The 17,401-nt window shown below is 48.7% G+C and overlaps 1 protein-coding gene across 3 annotated transcripts in view; it reads right to left on the bottom strand.

The window, feature by feature from the left end:
* Nucleotides 1-2,321: 2,321 nt before the first annotated feature.
* The window catches only part of map3k1 (mitogen-activated protein kinase kinase kinase 1, E3 ubiquitin protein ligase), a 47,467-nt gene continuing 32,387 nt past the window's right edge, over nucleotides 2,322-17,401 (bottom strand). For all 3 annotated transcript variants that reach the window (XM_035391116.1, XM_035391117.1, XM_035391118.1), the window contains exons 9-20: nucleotides 15,076-15,244; nucleotides 13,847-14,098; nucleotides 12,006-12,127; nucleotides 11,383-11,474; nucleotides 10,754-10,946; nucleotides 9,285-10,491; nucleotides 8,979-9,131; nucleotides 8,395-8,557; nucleotides 7,966-8,097; nucleotides 7,573-7,715; nucleotides 6,232-6,363; nucleotides 2,322-5,124 (exon numbers count right to left, since the gene is read on the bottom strand). In XM_035391116.1, the coding sequence (XP_035247007.1) occupies nucleotides 4,975-5,124; nucleotides 6,232-6,363; nucleotides 7,573-7,715; nucleotides 7,966-8,097; nucleotides 8,395-8,557; nucleotides 8,979-9,131; nucleotides 9,285-10,491; nucleotides 10,754-10,946; nucleotides 11,383-11,474; nucleotides 12,006-12,127; nucleotides 13,847-14,098; nucleotides 15,076-15,244 (2,908 nt within the window). In that variant the 3' untranslated portion in view covers nucleotides 2,322-4,974. The remainder of the gene's footprint in view (nucleotides 5,125-6,231; nucleotides 6,364-7,572; nucleotides 7,716-7,965; nucleotides 8,098-8,394; nucleotides 8,558-8,978; nucleotides 9,132-9,284; nucleotides 10,492-10,753; nucleotides 10,947-11,382; nucleotides 11,475-12,005; nucleotides 12,128-13,846; nucleotides 14,099-15,075; nucleotides 15,245-17,401) is intronic.

Here is a 17,401-nt window from a genome sequence, read left to right as displayed (position 1 = left end):
TCTTCGCATCTTCCCATAGTAAACTTTTTTTCGGTGAAAAACTTAGGTAACCATGTTTCATTAAGTAGTAAAAGTTATTCATATATATGTGATTGCAACCACAAAATCTTTTTTTGGTCACTACTTCGGTTGTACAGCTGTCTGTTCAACATCTGATCCTGGGTAGCTAGCCAGTAGAGAAATTAAAGCAACAACATTGATGTTTAAGCCGGTTGGCTAATATGTAGGATTGCTATCACGGGAATATTGCGAAATTGGTATACATCTAGCGAGACTTTTCAGCGAATAAGCTCCTATGAGAGAAGCCCATTGTTGAGCAGTTTTGTCCTGCAACAGTGCGTACTTATTTAAAGTGTATATTCAGTAAAGGCAACGCCCAAATGCATCAGCGATTTGATATGGGCAATACTTATCCTTTTTTACACACCTGAATAAAAAGGCATAGTGTTCTATCAGAAAACAGTAAACTGTATGTCATAAAAACGTTTTCATCTACATAGAACACAACCTGTATACTTGGCACTTCAAGGTGTAAGATCACAAATATGTGATTAGAATGTTCTTAACTGAACTACTGGTAATTGAAAGTAGTGGATTTCTAGAATACTGACTCCAAAAACCACTCTTCAAAGGATTAACTTTCCCTTAAAGGTGTGAGATCGCACATATGTGATTAGAATACTATTAACTGTGCATTATAATGCAGATGCAACAGTCACTACTGGTAACTGAAAGCAATTGATTTCTACAACACTGACTTAGAATTTTGAGAAAATAAACATTCCAAAAAACCTACTCTTCAAAGGGTTAAATCAGGTAAAGTACACTTGTAGCCTAACGCAACAGCATGGAACATAGCACAAGATGTGATGGGCGAACTTTTAAATACTTCAATTTGTATTGTAGATCCATTGTAGTGGGCTGTGCTGGTGCGAATATGAGCGATTAGAACCGAAATCTGGTGCTGAATAGACTTTCCGTTATGTAAGGGAGCATCGTTCTTAATATAAAAGTGTGTAAAATGTAACGATTGGGCCTAATACTAAATTGTAAGCATTATATGCGGTTCGTCATTATTATTATTATTATTATTGAGGTAATGGGGTAGTCTTTGCTGCACCAACCATAAATTAATTATCTCGAGGCAATATATAGGGGCATCCAGTGTGTAAAAAATATAATTACAATATTCAGCAGAACAACTTATGGATTTAGCATATTGTAACTGCAAAAGCTTGACTGGTTATGCAGTATATTCCAGTTCATTTAAATGATACAAATAGAAGCATCAAGATTTTGCAATATAGACAAGACCCAGCCGATTACATCATCACAAATGCTCCAGGCCCACAAACAATACGTCTCCCCATTGGACATTAACCTATATAAGCCAAGAAAAACATATGTAAAGATTGCTGGGGAATATGTCTGTGTATGCTATTCTCCAATGTCAAGTGTCTATTTGTCACAGCTATTGGCTGGTTTTGGCAGTCAAATTGTAAGGTTAGATAGCTGAGGAGGAGAGCAAAGAGGAGTTTTAGCAACAATTAAACATATCAAAATCCCTTATAAACACAAAAAGTGGATCTCAGAAGAGAAAAGAGAAAACAGGGCAGGACAGAAGGGTAGACAAGTTGCCAGTTTGACGGCTTTTTAAAAAAGCAATCGCCAAACCTGCAAATATTCATAGGCTATGTTGGGCTACTGGCTAGCTCATTCTGTCAAGACTGTGGGGAGGGTTTCTTTTGACAAAAATGACAGCGTCTAATGTCACACCAGCGACTCCTGCTGGTTGATCGGTCGTCCAGCAAGTCAGCTTGATAAGCAGCACATCTCCTCTTGACTGTTGTCTGTGCCCATCCGACTTTGGGAAGTAGGGTCATACAAAGCAGCAGCTGACAAGACATGCTTCCAATACCCAATACCTAAAATTGTGATTCTCATCGAAGTGGGAGCATTATTGGGCATTCCAAATGGGAGGGGGTGGTGTTTATTAGCATAAAAACATGCTTTTATGTGGATACGTGTATACAAATATACACATATTAAATTTATAAACGTATACATTGTATGTGTACATAAATGTGTATACACACACACGCCATTGGCATGCCACTACATGGTTTTGTTTATTTTTTCCTGAATAGATGCAGGCGATCTTGTCAATCTTGTTGTATCCAAAGCTCACCAGCGTAACTTCTATCATCAGACAGCAGAATATTATGGTGGTATGACTGCTACCCATACACCCATGGTTGGCCAAGTGAATTTAAAGTATTGTAACAAAAGGCTCAGGATTAACTTTTAAAAAAAAGACAATACATTTTTCCCAATTTCTTTTATTTACTAGAAAGACAAACACCAAAATAAGTCCAAATTATGCTATAAAATGCTTCAAATGGGGTAAAAACTTTTAATAATTAAAATATCTTGATATATTTAAAATTACAAAGGATACAGCTTAAGCCAGTCTTATTTTTCTTAACCCAGAGATTTCATGAGTTTATTTGCACAATAAAGGTGCTAAAAGAAGTTAGCCCTTAAGCCCTGGAAATCTTTGAAGAAGAAAAAAAAATCAAAAACAAATTACAGTCAAATAGAATATATATTGAGAAAGTGAACTTTGGTAGAAGAAAACTCTATAGGACACCTGAGGTAGTAGAGACTGGAATAAAACAGCAATAGACGTTCTTTACAAAAAAACAAAAAAAACAAAGTACCACCAAGTGACACAGGAAACGGCACAAAACAATTGACAATTTCAGTCCAGCTCCGATCCAAAAAAGGAAATAAGATTACATCACATCTTATTTAAAATAAGAAAAATAAAATACATAAAATCAGACCAGCAAGCTGGTGGAGATACAGGCAGATAAGAAGAGAATTCAAAAAGCATGGAGAAATTGGTAAGAATTATAGGCATAACATGTTGAAGTAATACTGATTAGCTTTTATGAATCTGACAGAAACAGGATATTTCCAGTATATAAAAAGACAAGAGTGCATAAATTTAAAGCTTTTAAAAAAGACATTGAAAGTAGGATAAGAAAAATTACCCAAAGCAGGAACAAAAAATAATTTCTGTATTTATGGAAAAGGTGTGGTATAAAAATACAGGTCAAGTACATTAAATTTAGCTACCAAACTTCACATTTATTTACATTTTAACTCTTCAAGCTTTGTCAAGCTTGTACTCCACATAAAGAAATATAACTTTGCATTAAATACAGTATCAATTTAGTTTAAAAATGTTCTTTTTGAAATTGTCACAAAGTCAACATTGATATCCCATGTCAAATCATCTTGGGATTTCAAATGGAAAATATAGCACAAAGCTTGCTTATTTCCTTTAAAAATATATTTTTGTTCATAATTCTTCACATTTAACAGAGTGTAACCACTCAGCTCTTTTCAGTTTTACTTTCTTGACTGACTACAACCAGAATAACAACACTTGAAGAGTTACAGATCATAAAATTACAATGATTTCAGAACATGCTCTAAGACCCTAAAACAAAGAGATGAGCTGATATAAAAAGGTTATGAGAAGTTTGAAGATTGCAATGCATAGCCCCACCAAGCAGAAAAAGGAGAGAGAAAAATGTTTACAGCATTGTAATTTTACTATGGAAATTCCCTGGTGGAAAAGATTTAGAAAACCTCAGTACATTTATTCACTTTTTGAAAAAATATATAATTGAAATAATTCCCAAATCGAAAGGAATTAACAATTTAGTATCACAATGTACAAAGGAACAGCACCAGAAGAAAAAGAAAGCTTGATTATAACCAACAGCGGTAGAAATGTTTGTTTCAAATGAAACTGGACACAGCTTCATGAGAAATTATGAAATGACAACATCCAAATAAAACATTTTCATCAGATTCATCTAACATAACAGTGAAAAACCAGTAGGATGTTTACTGTGACCCAAATGCAAAACCTGTCCCAGAAACCTTTCATTAGGACACTATAAAGATCTCAAATTCAAAGGTCTGAAAGACAATGTGTGTGCGTGTGTGTGTGTGTGTGTGTGTGTGTGTGTGTGTATGTGTAAAATATGCACACCTAAATGGGACTTCTCTATCATAAAAAAATGTGAAGACAAATCTTTGAAATACCGGTATCATAAATGTTCACATTCAGCATTGTGTCTACAAGCAAAAATTTTGTTTAGATTTCATCTTTCCCTGAAACACTTAAACCATCTTTCTGATTGCTCAGCCAAGTTCAATGGCCCAACAGTAAAATGCACAGATCAGAGGCATCGTCATATACTTACATTAACAAATGTAGTATATGCAAAAATCCAACCGATTAAAAAAATACAGCCATTTCCTTTCTTCTAGACAAGATTTTTCTCTTTTTTAAAAATACAATGATTGATTCGGAAAATTTAAAAAACATACAACAAGACTTTATAACTGAAGCCGTAATATAAGCATCTTACTCCACTGTCAAATTTTTTGTAAGTTTCTTTTTTTTTTTTTTAATGACTTGCGAGGTTCAGAAAGAGAGACCCTACTCTAACCTCGCCACAATGAAAATGGCTACAAAAGTGCAGAGAAAAAACCGGTTTACCACAGGACTGCCTTTTACAGAGCATAACATCGTAGTCGATTAAAAAATAAAATAAAAAATACAAAAAAGACACGGGACTGTAATTAAAGCTGGTCAACTGAAGACCAACATCGCACTTCTAAAAAGGCACCATTTAGAAGCAAATCTTGCGACTCTTGTTGCATTATGTGCTACGGTACAGCAGTTTGGGGCGGCCGCATGGGGACGCGTGCCTTACAGTGACCCCGGCACAGGGTAGCGGCTGTTACTCGTCTAGCCTGGTGCTGAGGGGTGGCACAGCAGCTTGAGGGGCTGGGGAAGGGGGCGGGGGGCGTAGGAGCGGAGAGGGGAGCAGGCGTTCGGGCGGGGCCCTCAGTAGTACTCTCCGATGCGGCAGAGGCGCGGGGTGAGGTCTACCAGTTGAGGCGGAAGACGGGGTGCTTGAGGAGCTCGCGGGATGGCGGCCGCTCGGCGGGCTGCAGCTCCAGGCAGCGCAGGGTGACGTCCCGCAGGCCTGGGGACACGTGCGGCGGGATCGCCGGCGCCGTCGTGGCACTCGCGATCTGAGGAGACAGCGGCGTGAGAGACCGGTTCAGCGCATCAAAACCTGCGCACCATAAACACTGCAGGGTTCTACAGGCTTCCACAAAGCTCCATATTTAACATCATAAACACTACAGGGTTCTACAGGGTTCCACAAAGCTCCATATTTAACACCATAAACACTACAGGGTTCTACAAAGCTCCATATTTAACATCATAAACACTACATGGTTCCACAAAGCTCCATATTTAACATCATAAACACTACAGGGTTCTACAGGGTTCTACAAAGCTCCATATTTAACATCATAAACACTACAGGGTTCTACAGGGTTCCACAAAGCTCCATATTTAACATCATAAACACTACAGGGTTCTACAGGGTTCCACAAAGCTCCATATTTAACATCATAAACACTACAGGGTTCTACAGGGTTCCACAAAGCTCCATATTTAACATCATAAACACTACAGGGTTCTACAGGGTTCCACAAAGCTCCATATTTAACATCATAAACACTACAGGGTTCTACAGGCTTCCACAAAGCTCCATATTTAACATCATAAACACTACAGGGTTCTACAGGGTTCCACAAAGCTCCATATTTAACATCATAAACACTACAGGGTTCTACAGGGTTCCACAAAGCTCCATATTTAACATCATAAACACTACAGGGTTCTACAAAGCTCCATATTTAACATCATAAACACTACAGGGTTCTACAAAGCTCCATATTTAACATCATAAACACTACAGGGTTCCACAAAGCTCCATATGTAACATCATAAACACTACAGGGTTCTACAGGGTTCCACCACAAAGCTCCATATTTAACATCAGTAAGAAACATTTTGCTAAGACTAACAGAAAAAATGAAACCAACCAATCCGTTAAGATTCTTTTTATTGTAGCACAGCCACTGGTTGTGTGACATTAAAAAGAACATCTGACAACTGACCTCTTCTTAAAAAGAAATTATGAGCCAAATGCAGTCCAAAATAGGCCTAATTAGATACTGCTGTAACACAAAGGAAAGAGCAGCCAGGTACAGCAGCTTTAGGCTAATTGCAGTTAATGTCCAAACTAGTGGTGTCCACAGTGGTCTGTGTTGTGCAAGGCTCACCTTGAAAATGAGCGCCAGGTGGTTGGAGTGCTTCTCTGCGTTCCAGGGCGGCTTGGCGCAGGACATCTCGATGATGGCACAGCCCACGCTCCACACGTCACAGCTGCGCCCGTACTGCTGCCCCCTCAACACCTGGGACAAACAGCCCGGTCAGGGAGGAGGGTACAGACACCTGAACGCAATCACACACCCGGCTTTGGTACATACTGAGCACACAACAACAAACAGCCCGGTCGGTCACAGACCAGGGTAAGGGCACCTGAACACGCCCGCACACTCGGCTTTGGTACATACTGAGCACACAAGCGCTGATAGTGTATTTAAAGCATCAGCTGGCTGCCAGGTTTAAACCCGACCACTTCAGTAAATGATGGAAACCAAAGGCCCAAAGCCGGGAGCTGAGTTCCAACTCTGGGGGGTCAGGACACAGAATCTGGCTGTGCTTACCCCCGCCCCCCACCCCACCCCCCCCGAGGTGAGCCCCCGCCATACTAAACCGCGGGACAGCGCGGTCCTGCTCAAGTCCCTCCTAATTAAACATGGTCCCGACCACAAAGACAACAAGGCATTAAGAGACCCGCCATTGTCCGGGCCTGAAAAGGATTACGACTTTCTTTCATTTGGGGGGTTACTGAGAAACCCAAATCCACTTTGCCCACTCCTCCAAGAGGCCCGTGGCGCTGACCGCCGCGTACGAGGGTCCCCAGATCCCCCCCCCCAGCTTTGTCCAGGGGCCATTGACATTTAAATGACCGCAGATCCACAGTTTAGCCTCTGAGCCCATCCAACAGACAGCAGTGCATGAGGGGTACTGGCTGGACAGCTGGGAAGGGGGGGGAGCCTTGAGTGCTCGAGTGACAGCACCTTTGCAGCAGAATCTAAGCACACACACGTGCTCCTTTACGGTGCATTTCAGGTATTAACCCTTTGAAGAGTAGGTTTTTTGGAATGTTTTTTTCAAAATTGAAAGTCAGTGTTTTAAAACTCTACTGCTTTCAGTTACCAGACGTGATTGTTGCATCAGCATTAGAATGTTCAGTGAAACACATTCTAACTACATATTTGTGTTTTTGCACGGGTTTATAAAGGTTAATGCCCAACAGGACTTCACAGCCGTACAAATTTAGAGCAATAAAAATGAAGAAACCCTGATTTCTCAGAACACCATCCTTGGTCAAATTTAGCAGACAGCAAGTTCTATAATACGGCAAGCATCTACACAGTGGACCACTTACACAATCACAAGAAATCTTCTGTATTGCTGTATGGAAAGTTGAACTGAAGAGCGTGTTTTGCATGCTTGTATTTTTGTATGTTATTTAGCAGTTTTTGAATCTTTACCTCGGGGGCCATGAAGGCGATGGTGCCCAGCAGCTGGCCCTGGAACTCTCCCGCCCCCGTGCCCTTAGAGGCCAGCCTGGCAGCCGCTCCGAAGTCTGCGATCCTCAGCCTCTGCCCCGTGCTGTCAATCAGAAGGTTGGCACCTATGCAGAGAGGAGGAGGAGGAGGCGGGGCACAAGAAAGAGAAAAACAAAGAGGGGCTGGGGGTTAGCGCAGGCCACAGCCGGGGAACAAGAATGCTGTCCCACTTAGACCCCCCCCTCCCCTCCCCTCCCCTCCCCTCCCCGGAAAGTTGCCACACAAGCGGCTGGACACAAGCTGCTCTGGGGACACCTCGGAGGGGGGGGGCAGTCTTTCAGAGTGCTGCCGGCGTGCCGTTGGCTGGTTCCTTACCCTTGATGTCTCTGTGGATGATCTGGTTCTCGTGCAGGTAGGCCAGGCCTCGCAGCAGCTGCTCGGTGTAGTTGATGATCACGGCCTCCTTGAAGGCCCCGTACTTGTTCAGCAGATGGGACACCGAGCCACCTGAGGTCAGCAGGGGACATTTTACAGGGTTTCGTTTATCACGGCCCTCTTTGACCAACGGCGCTACAAAATTACAAATGGCTATTACCATAGTTACGTCATTAGCACACGCTATTGTTTATGAGAACTCAGGACGTATTCAAAAATCATAGTTACAGAATAATAAACACACATATTCAACTTTACTATAACTGTACCTCATTAAACCTGGGCCAAACACTGTGTACAAAATACACGGAAAACTAGAAAAAAATGAAGTCTGTCATTTAAGTGTGGACTCCACATGGACACACCCACCTGCCATCCACTCCACAAACAGGTTGTAGTTGTTCTTCTCGCAGGTGGCCCCCAGCATGCGGATGATGTTGGGGTGGTTGAGGTGGCCCATCATGCGGATCTCCTCCCGCAGCGCCTCCACCACCTCCTCCTGCTCCGAGGAGGTGTTCCTCACGTAGGTCACCTGCAGGAAGGAGAGGGGGAGACAGGGACGAGGAAAGGTCACTCTGTTTCTTCTCTCTGCGGCCCGTGCTTTAACTGAACGAGGCTTACTGAAGTTAGCCGTGGATACTGACAAATCTGACACACCACAAAAACGACTTCAGTGCTCAGAAAAAAGCTGATAATCAAAACGACTGTGCACTGCAGACTGGACCATAAACCGTGTAGCGAAGGCCAAACGCATCATAACACCGGCGTTTAGGGGAGGGGTAGGGGCCTGGAATATCAGAACATTCTGCAAAATTCACCAGCAGCTCCTGGTTATTAACCTGATCATCACGATCATGTGAGCGTGAGTTACTGTGAAACTGAATGTGTAAACCTCAGCTGGCCAAGCTCGGTCCGCGGGCGTGACCGGGCTGGAGCTGCCAGCGCTTCCTCACCTGCTTCACGGCCATCAGGGTGCCGGTGCCCACGTCCTGGGCCTGGTAGCAGGAAGAGAAGGCCCCCAGCCCAATCTGCTGGCCCTTCAGCCACTCCGCCCCCTCTCGGTAAGGCTGCTTTGCTTTGGTATGGCCAGGAAGCGTCTCTGGGGTCTGGAGAAAAACAGGAAATCATCCAGAGCCAACCAACCTGTAAGCGTTCCTTCACTACCACAACAACCAGCACACACAGTACTACTGCTGCTTGGAGTCACGGTCTCCTCTGATTTTGCTGGCGCCGCCTACAGGACGGGAGGGGGCACTTACGTCCACCTGGATGATGATGACGTCCTCCCCCTTGTCCACCTGCAGCTGGGGGATGGCGGGCAGGGCGTCCTGGGACTCGGACATGGCCATGACGGTGGCCAGCGCCTCCTCCTCCTCCGCCTCCATCTTCTCCTTGCACTTCTGGTTGTGGGTGACGTCGTCGGTGTAGGAAGCGTCCTCGGCGCCCACCCGCTCGGGGGAGAGCACCGCCACCTCCGACTTGAAGGTGACGGTGCTGTCGGCGGCGGGCTCCGCCCCCTCCAGCAGGTCCTCCATGCTGGAGTTGAGCTCGGCCGAGGCGTCCAGGCTGCGGAACTTGTCCTCCACGGGGGTGAAGACCGTGTCCTCGCTGGGGATGAGGGCCCCGCCGCTGGGCCTCCCGCCGCAGGCGCCGTCCTGCAGCTCCAGCTTCATGCCCCCCTTGCCCGCCGGGCCCGGCCCCCTCCCCTGGCCCTCGGCGCCGGGGGGGCGGGAGGCTTTTGGTCTGTGGATCTGGCTGGAGGGGAGGGGGCGGGCCTGGGTGAAGGCGGGGGACAGCTTCTCCGCGTCTCTGCCGGCGGCGGGGGGGCCGGAGAGCTTCGGCGGGGGGGGCCTGCGCTGGGCCCCGGGCGAGGACACCGCCAGCTTGCCGGGGCCGAAGCCCTGAGGGCGGGCCTTGGGGCTGTCGGGCCCCGGGAAGGGGGGCGGGTGCGAGGCGGAGGGGGAGGGCAGGGCGGGGGCGTGGCCGGAGGAGGGGGAGTTCAGGCCCTGGCTCGGGGGCCTGCCGCGGGGCTGCGCGGGGGGTTTCGGGGGCTCGGCCGGCGGCCCCGGGGCAGGGGGGCCCGCGGCGGCGGCGGCGGCGGCGGCGCAGCGGGGAGTCCGGGCCGCCAGCTGCACGGTGGGCGTGGGCGTGTTGTTCTCGGTGACGTCGGGCGAGTTGTGCGGGGCCGCCGGCTCCGGGAAGTCGGGCTGCGGCCCCTCCCCCGCCTGCACGTCCTCCAGGATGTCCATCTCCTCGGCGATGGCCAGCAGGCGGCGCCGCATGCGGGCGTAGTGCGTGGAGCTGGTGCCGCTCAGCATGTCCAGCAGCTTGACGAAGACGTGCGGCACGCGGGCCACCATGCGGGCCGCGCTCAGGAAGACGCGGCGCGACAGCTTCCCCACCATGGAGTGCGAGTTATCGATGGACTGCAGCGCGAAGCTCAGCAGCGGCAGCAGCTTCTGATACCTGCACACAGCAAACAGGCTTCAGCGTGGACATGACCCAGCACAGCACAGTACAGCACAATACAGCACAGTACAGCACAGTACAGCACAATACAGCACAGTACAGCACAATACAGCACAACACAACACAATACAGTACAGTGCAGCACTAATAAACATTTTTACTATAATGGGCTAAATCTCACTGGGGTAAAATCACGACCAAAAAAAAATGAATAGAATGATAAAACAACAAACAGACGTGGAAGTTAAACCCCGCCTACCTCTCGACCAGAGTCTGTGATTGGTGCATGTCCCCGCTGGAGACGATGTGGGGGTAAAACTCAGCTGGGAACTCCAGCAGGAGGCGGTCGATGAGGCACAGGCGTCCCAGCAGGGCCTGCCAGTTATTGGCTTCCGTCTGAGATCCCAGAATGCAGTTCAGCACATAGTCGACTCCACCGATACCAATGGACCCTGGGGGGAGGGGAGAGAGGCACGGAGGAAAAAGGGGGGAGAGAGGAACGGAGGAAAAAGGGGGGAGATGGACAGAAAGAGAAAGAAGGAAAAGGACAGATACAAAGATGAAAAGAAAGGGGGTAGAGAGGGAGAGAAGAAGAGGGAAGGAAGGGGAGTAAGCACCCAACAGGGACAGAGGAAGAATGGGAAGGAGTGAAAGCAGGAGTGGGTGGGGGGGGGGGGGGGGGGGGGGGAAGAAGGTCAGCTCCCTGTCGGTCTGATTTCACACCACAGGACGCGGCGTGACAGGGCCCGACTGGGCCGCGATCCAAATGGCGCGCGCACCAGAGGGAGCCTGACTGCAGCATCACAACACGCGCGGCGGGAAGGGGCTGCGGAGGGGAGCCGCGTGCGGAACGGGGGGGGGGGGGCGGGGCTCAGGGGAGAGGCCTACCTGCTTTGAGGATCTCCCGGCCCACGGCCAGCTCTCCCACCTGGCCCTTACACAGCTCCAGCAGAGTGGACACGGACAGCTGGCTGGTGCGGCTGTGAACACACACAGGGGGGCGCCAGAGAGTTACTGCATGTGCCATGTCTGAGCCCTCTCTGACTGTCCGAAACACTCAGATACGCTACAGAATGAACACAGCACGACACTTATAGTTATAGCACTGTTTTTACAGTTTATAATTACATTTTTGCTTTAAAAATTGTCCCCAGCATTGAAAATTGTCCACAAAACTCTACACAGTATGCACCTCATCCCCAATGTGTAAATGAAAATTATTTTCTCTTTTTTTACACTGTAAAAACTGTAATAAAAATGTATAATTAAATAATCAGAAATTAATTAGGTCAGTCAAAGTAAAAATATCTTAACAGGGCACATACAAATTACAGCGCAGTCGTGTCGTGTCTGATGAATACACGTCGCATCATGTGAACACACCTCGCCACTAGATGGCACTGCATACAAACGGTCAGAGTAAGAACTCACAGGCTCCACTCTGGGGAAGCACACTTAAGGACGCGACGCCGCGGCTAAGCTAAAGCTAAGCTAAAGCCGGTGGTGTTTACCTGTTGGCGTCCGCACACTTGACCAGTATGGTCTCCACCACGGGCCGGAGCAGCTGCTGCAGTCGCGTCCTCTCGGCCGCGGAGTGGCAGGGCGTGTAGACCAGCATGGCGCGCAGCGTTTTCTGTGAAAGGGTGCAAGGGCCCCAGTTCAGAGGGGGAAGCTACGGCTAATCACGAGCGTCTTCCTCACGAGCTCACCACAGGACTTCCACGCATCCACGCGCAACGCAGTGCTGTGACTGTCACTAGACCAACCGACCAACCGACCAACTGACCGACCGACCGACCGCCCTGGTCCTGCGCGCGATAGCAACCGCCCGCCAGCCAATGGAAGCCCCTACGCCGCTAACTCCGCCACAGGATGCCGATTCGCCCTGACAGCCGCTGTGGCAGTGCTGCTGCACGCCAGGCGCACTCCGACCCCGAGCCGAAGTCCAGACGGGGAGGGAGGAGCGGTGGCAGGGGCAGCCGACCTGGCGCCCGAACCCGGCTGTGGCCCGTCTCTTTACACCCCGCCTCTCACCCGCACCCCGGGTCTACCTGCCAGGTTCCAGAGAGTTCCACCCAGAGGTCCTGTCTATGATGGCAGCTACACCACGTCAGGCCACCCCAAGAGACGTGAGACGTGCCACATGGGAGAAATGCACTGTCAATGCCCGAATGACGCTATCAGACGCGTGAATGATTAACTCGCAGTGCTGTTTGTCTCATGCAGCAGTCACAGATGTGGCAGAGGGACGGTATCTGTAGCCTAAATGGCTGCATGCGTGTCATTGTGTTCCCCGCAGCCTGCAGACAGAGGAGCTCCTCAGAGCCATAATGGAGAGCGCTCAGGGCCCCTCCCTCCAGCGTGGATGCCCACGGTATTTTTAGTCCAAAGCGAGCCCCCCCCACCCCCCCTCAGCCGACCCTCCCTTTTGTCTTTGTGGAGCAGTGCAGCCGCAGTGAACCCTGCCTGCACTAAATATTCCGGAAAACCCCGCGAGGACAGAACTTTCTTGTTTTCGTAAACGCTGCTCGCTGGAGCAAGGCGCCGGGGGGCGGGGGGCGGGCGGTGTGGGGGGGGGGGGGTCACTCTCTGAAACCCAAATTTAAAACCCATCAAGTCCCTTTGTTCAATTAAAAAAGAATAAATACATCAGAGGGGGGGGGGATTTAAAATTTGAAGTTTGCCTGAAGATCACAGCAGTCCCTGGGAGGAGCGGACTTTGAAGCAGACTCGGACAGGAAGCCGCCGCTGAGCTCAACTTGAGCACAGATCTGCCAGCGCGCCGCAGCCCCCCGCTAACGAGCGCGGCGCGGCTGGGAGGGCGGGGCGTGGGCGTGCCGTATCGCGGCCAGTCAAGGCCAAGGCCTCCGGCGCCGACTCCCGCGCGCAGCCACGCACCTCCTCCGCACTATCGTGGGCTGTGTGATCAGAGTAAACTTCCTGTGCTGCCCAATAAACGCTCAAACCCAGATACCGAACCTGCACGTCGCAGTCGTCCCAGCAATAAACTTGAGGTTATGAGTTTGTATTCAAGCAACCAGAAAATCTGAGCCGTTACTGAAAAAGGAACACACAATCTCAAGTTAATTGCGAGGACAACAATGAGCGACAACATATTTCTTTGTAAAAAAAAAAAACAGCAAATAAAAGCTACCGCATTTCTTAAATGTTCATACAGTAAATGCAAAAAAGCAGCACAAGTAATGAAAAAACAGACGCGCAGGAAGGAAGGGACGTGGCGTTGCACAGGACTAAAAATAAGCCCGTGTTCGAGTGTAAATAGGGCGCTTGCGGGGCATTGTTTTGATTGCTGGAAAGCTGCTGATGGGACACATGCCAGGAGAGGGCTCACCAGCGCGGCCACGTAGACTTTGTAGACGGGGTCTGCGCAGACCATGGAGAGGACGCTGCAGCAGGACTCCACCACCACGTCCCCGGACGCCTCCCGGCCCGCCGCGGCTCCCAGCCCCGCCCCCAGGCAGGACCGCTCCCCATTGGCCAGCAGCAGCGCGCCGCTGACGTCGTGTGACAGCCGGCGCAGGGCCATCTCCCGGATGTTCCAGTTCCTGGAGAACAGGCAGCCCACCAGCTCCAGCCCAAAGACCTGCGCGCACACACACACACACACATACACACATACACATATATACACACACACACGCACACACACACACACACATACACATATATACACACACACACACACACACACACACACACACACACACACACACACACACACACACACACACACACACATACACATATATACACACACACACACACACACACATACATACACACACACATACACATATATACACACACATACGCGCACACACACACACACACATACACATATATACACACACACACACACACACACACATATATATATATACATGCACACACACACACACACACACACATACACATATATACACACACATACGCACACACACGCACACACACACACACACACATACACATATATACGCACACACACGCGCACACACACACACACACACACACACACACACACACACGCATGCATATATATCCACATGCACACACACACACACACACACACACATATATATACATACATGCACACACACACACACACACACACATATATATATACATGCACACACACACACACACACATATATATACATACACGCACACACACATACACATATATATATATATACACACACATACATACACACACGTACACAGACATACGTACACAGACACACAAGGAGACAGTTATTAATGCACTCGCACACAGCCAAACACATGAGAGCAGAGCTTTTAATAATACAGCATACACCAGTGGTTCCCAACCCTGTTACTGGGGATCTACCGTCCTGTAGGTTCTCATTTCAGCCTTAGTTTGGCACACCTGACTCTACTAATCAGCAGCTTAATGAGGTCTCTAGCTGTTGAACGAGGTGTGCTTTGTTAGGGCTGGAGTGAAATCTACAGCATGCAAGATCTCCAGGGACCACTGGCTTACACACAAACATACACACACACACACGCAGGTGTGTGGCAGATACAGGAGGGGAGTCTCACCTTGATCCAGGGCTCTGCCAGCTCTTTGTATGTCTGAGGGATCTGCTGGACGCCGTAGTGAGGGAGCGTGAAGTCGCCCTCCTGGCCCTGCCTCTGTCCCTCACTGTGAGATGATGCCTGATTCTGGGAGCGAGCGCCTGCACCGTCCGACGGGGCGGCTGGATCATGGCTGCCCACACAATCACACATAATCACAGAGTTACCTACAGAGCAGCACCACCGCACTATCCCACATAATCACAGAGTTACCTACAGAGCAGCACCACCACACACTCACACATAATCACACAGTTACCTACACAGCAGCACCACCACACACACTGTCACACACAATCACACAGTTACCTACAGAGCAGCACCACCACACACACTGTCACACACAATCACACAGTTACCTACAGAGCAGCACCACCACCACACAAACACACACAATCACACAGTTACCTACAGAGCAGCACCACCACACACACTGTCACACACAATCACACAGTTACCTACAGAGCAGCACCACCACCACACAAACACACACAATCACACAGTTACCTACAGAGCAGCACCACCACACACACAAACACAATCACACAGTTACCTACAGAGCAGCACCACCACCACACACACAAACACAATCACACAGTTACCTACACAGCAGCACCACCACACACTCTAACACACATACAAGGGACTACCTAAATGCACAACCATTTCACCGAGTTCAAGTTTTAAGAGTGCATTAATACAGTGACTCTAAGATCTTATTTTCCACATGTTAAAGGTTGGCAAAGTTATTCAAAAACAAAACCAATCGAGAAACTGTAGATAAATATCATCTGGTAGCTCGAATAACCCCAGGAGTAAGAAACCCTTCTAACAGGAATGATGTGATCCTGCAGATTACTGTGCCCATACATTAGGTCATGCTTTCGATGAACTACACGTTAAAGCTCGCCGTGTGATTCAGAAAGCAAAGACAACTTCCAGGGACAATTTATCAAGCTGAATAATTGCACAGATTAGAATACTCAGGGAAACCAAAGATGAAATAGCGGACGTGGTGATGAGAGCTTGAGGGAGCAGAAGGAGCCTCATCGGAGAGAAAAAACAGCAACAAAAGGCAGATTACCTGCTGTCACACCTCAGCACAAAGCATGAACGCAAAACAGGCGCTGGTGCCCGGCTGTCTGGCTCAGCTAACCGCGGGGAGGAGATACAGCAAATGTCTCAACTCATGATAGGGGACAGATATCCCACCGTATGGCCCGCAGGTACATTGTGGGACAGCAGTAACATGGTCTGCAGATGCATTATGGGACAGCAGTAACATGGCCTGCAGGTACATTGTGGGGCAGCAATAACATGGCCTGCTATTGCATTATGGGACAGCAGTAACATGGTCTACAGATGCATTATGGGACAGCAGTAACATGGCCTGCAGGTACACTGTGGGGCAGCATTAACATGGCCTGCTGATGCATTATGGGATACCAGTAACATGGTCTGCTGATGCATTATGGGACAGCAGCAACATGGTCTGCTGATGCACTATGGGACAGCAGTAACATGGCCTGCAGGTACATTGTGGGGCAGCATTAACATGGCCTGCTGATGCACTATGGGACAGCAGTAACATGGCCTGCTGATGCATTATGGGACAGCAGTAACATGGCCTGCAGGTACATTGTGGGGCAGCATTAACATGGCCTGCTGATGCACTATGGGACAGCAGTAACATGGACTGCTGATGCATTATGGGACAGCAGTAACATGGCCTGCAGGTACATTGTGGGGCAGCAGTAACATGGCCTGCTGATGCACTATGGGACAGCAGTAACATGGACTGCTGATGCATTATGGGACAGCAGTAACATGGACTGCTGATGCATTATGGGACAGCAGTAACATGGCCTGCAGGTACATTGTGGGGCAGCATTAACATGGTCTGCTGATGCACTATGGGACAGCAGTAACATGGCCTGCAGGTACATTGTGGGGCAGCATTAACATGGTCTGCTGATGCACTATGGGACAGCAGTAACATGGCCTGCAGGTACATTGTGGGGCAGCATTAACATGGCCAGCTGATGCACTATGGGACAGTAGTAACATGGCCAGCAGGTGCTAGTTTTACTGGCGTGTGTGTTTGACCCAGGGGAGGGTGGGTGTAATTAATGTGGTCTGCTTTGCGCAGTAGGCAGGAGCTCACAGGAAGAGGTATGACTCAGGCCTGATGACCGCGGCACTCTCCAGCTCACACTGCGGGTTGGGCTGGCTCATACTGACCTGGACAGGGGTCGCTAACTGAACAAGAACCGCCCTGAGTGGCGCAACC

Source organism: Anguilla anguilla, chromosome 14 (genome assembly GCF_013347855.1).
Source record: "Anguilla anguilla isolate fAngAng1 chromosome 14, fAngAng1.pri, whole genome shotgun sequence".
NCBI classification, from domain to species: Eukaryota; Metazoa; Chordata; class Actinopteri; order Anguilliformes; family Anguillidae; genus Anguilla; species Anguilla anguilla.
Note: the sequence above shows the minus strand (reverse complement) of the source record. Positions and strands in the feature narration are given on the sequence as shown.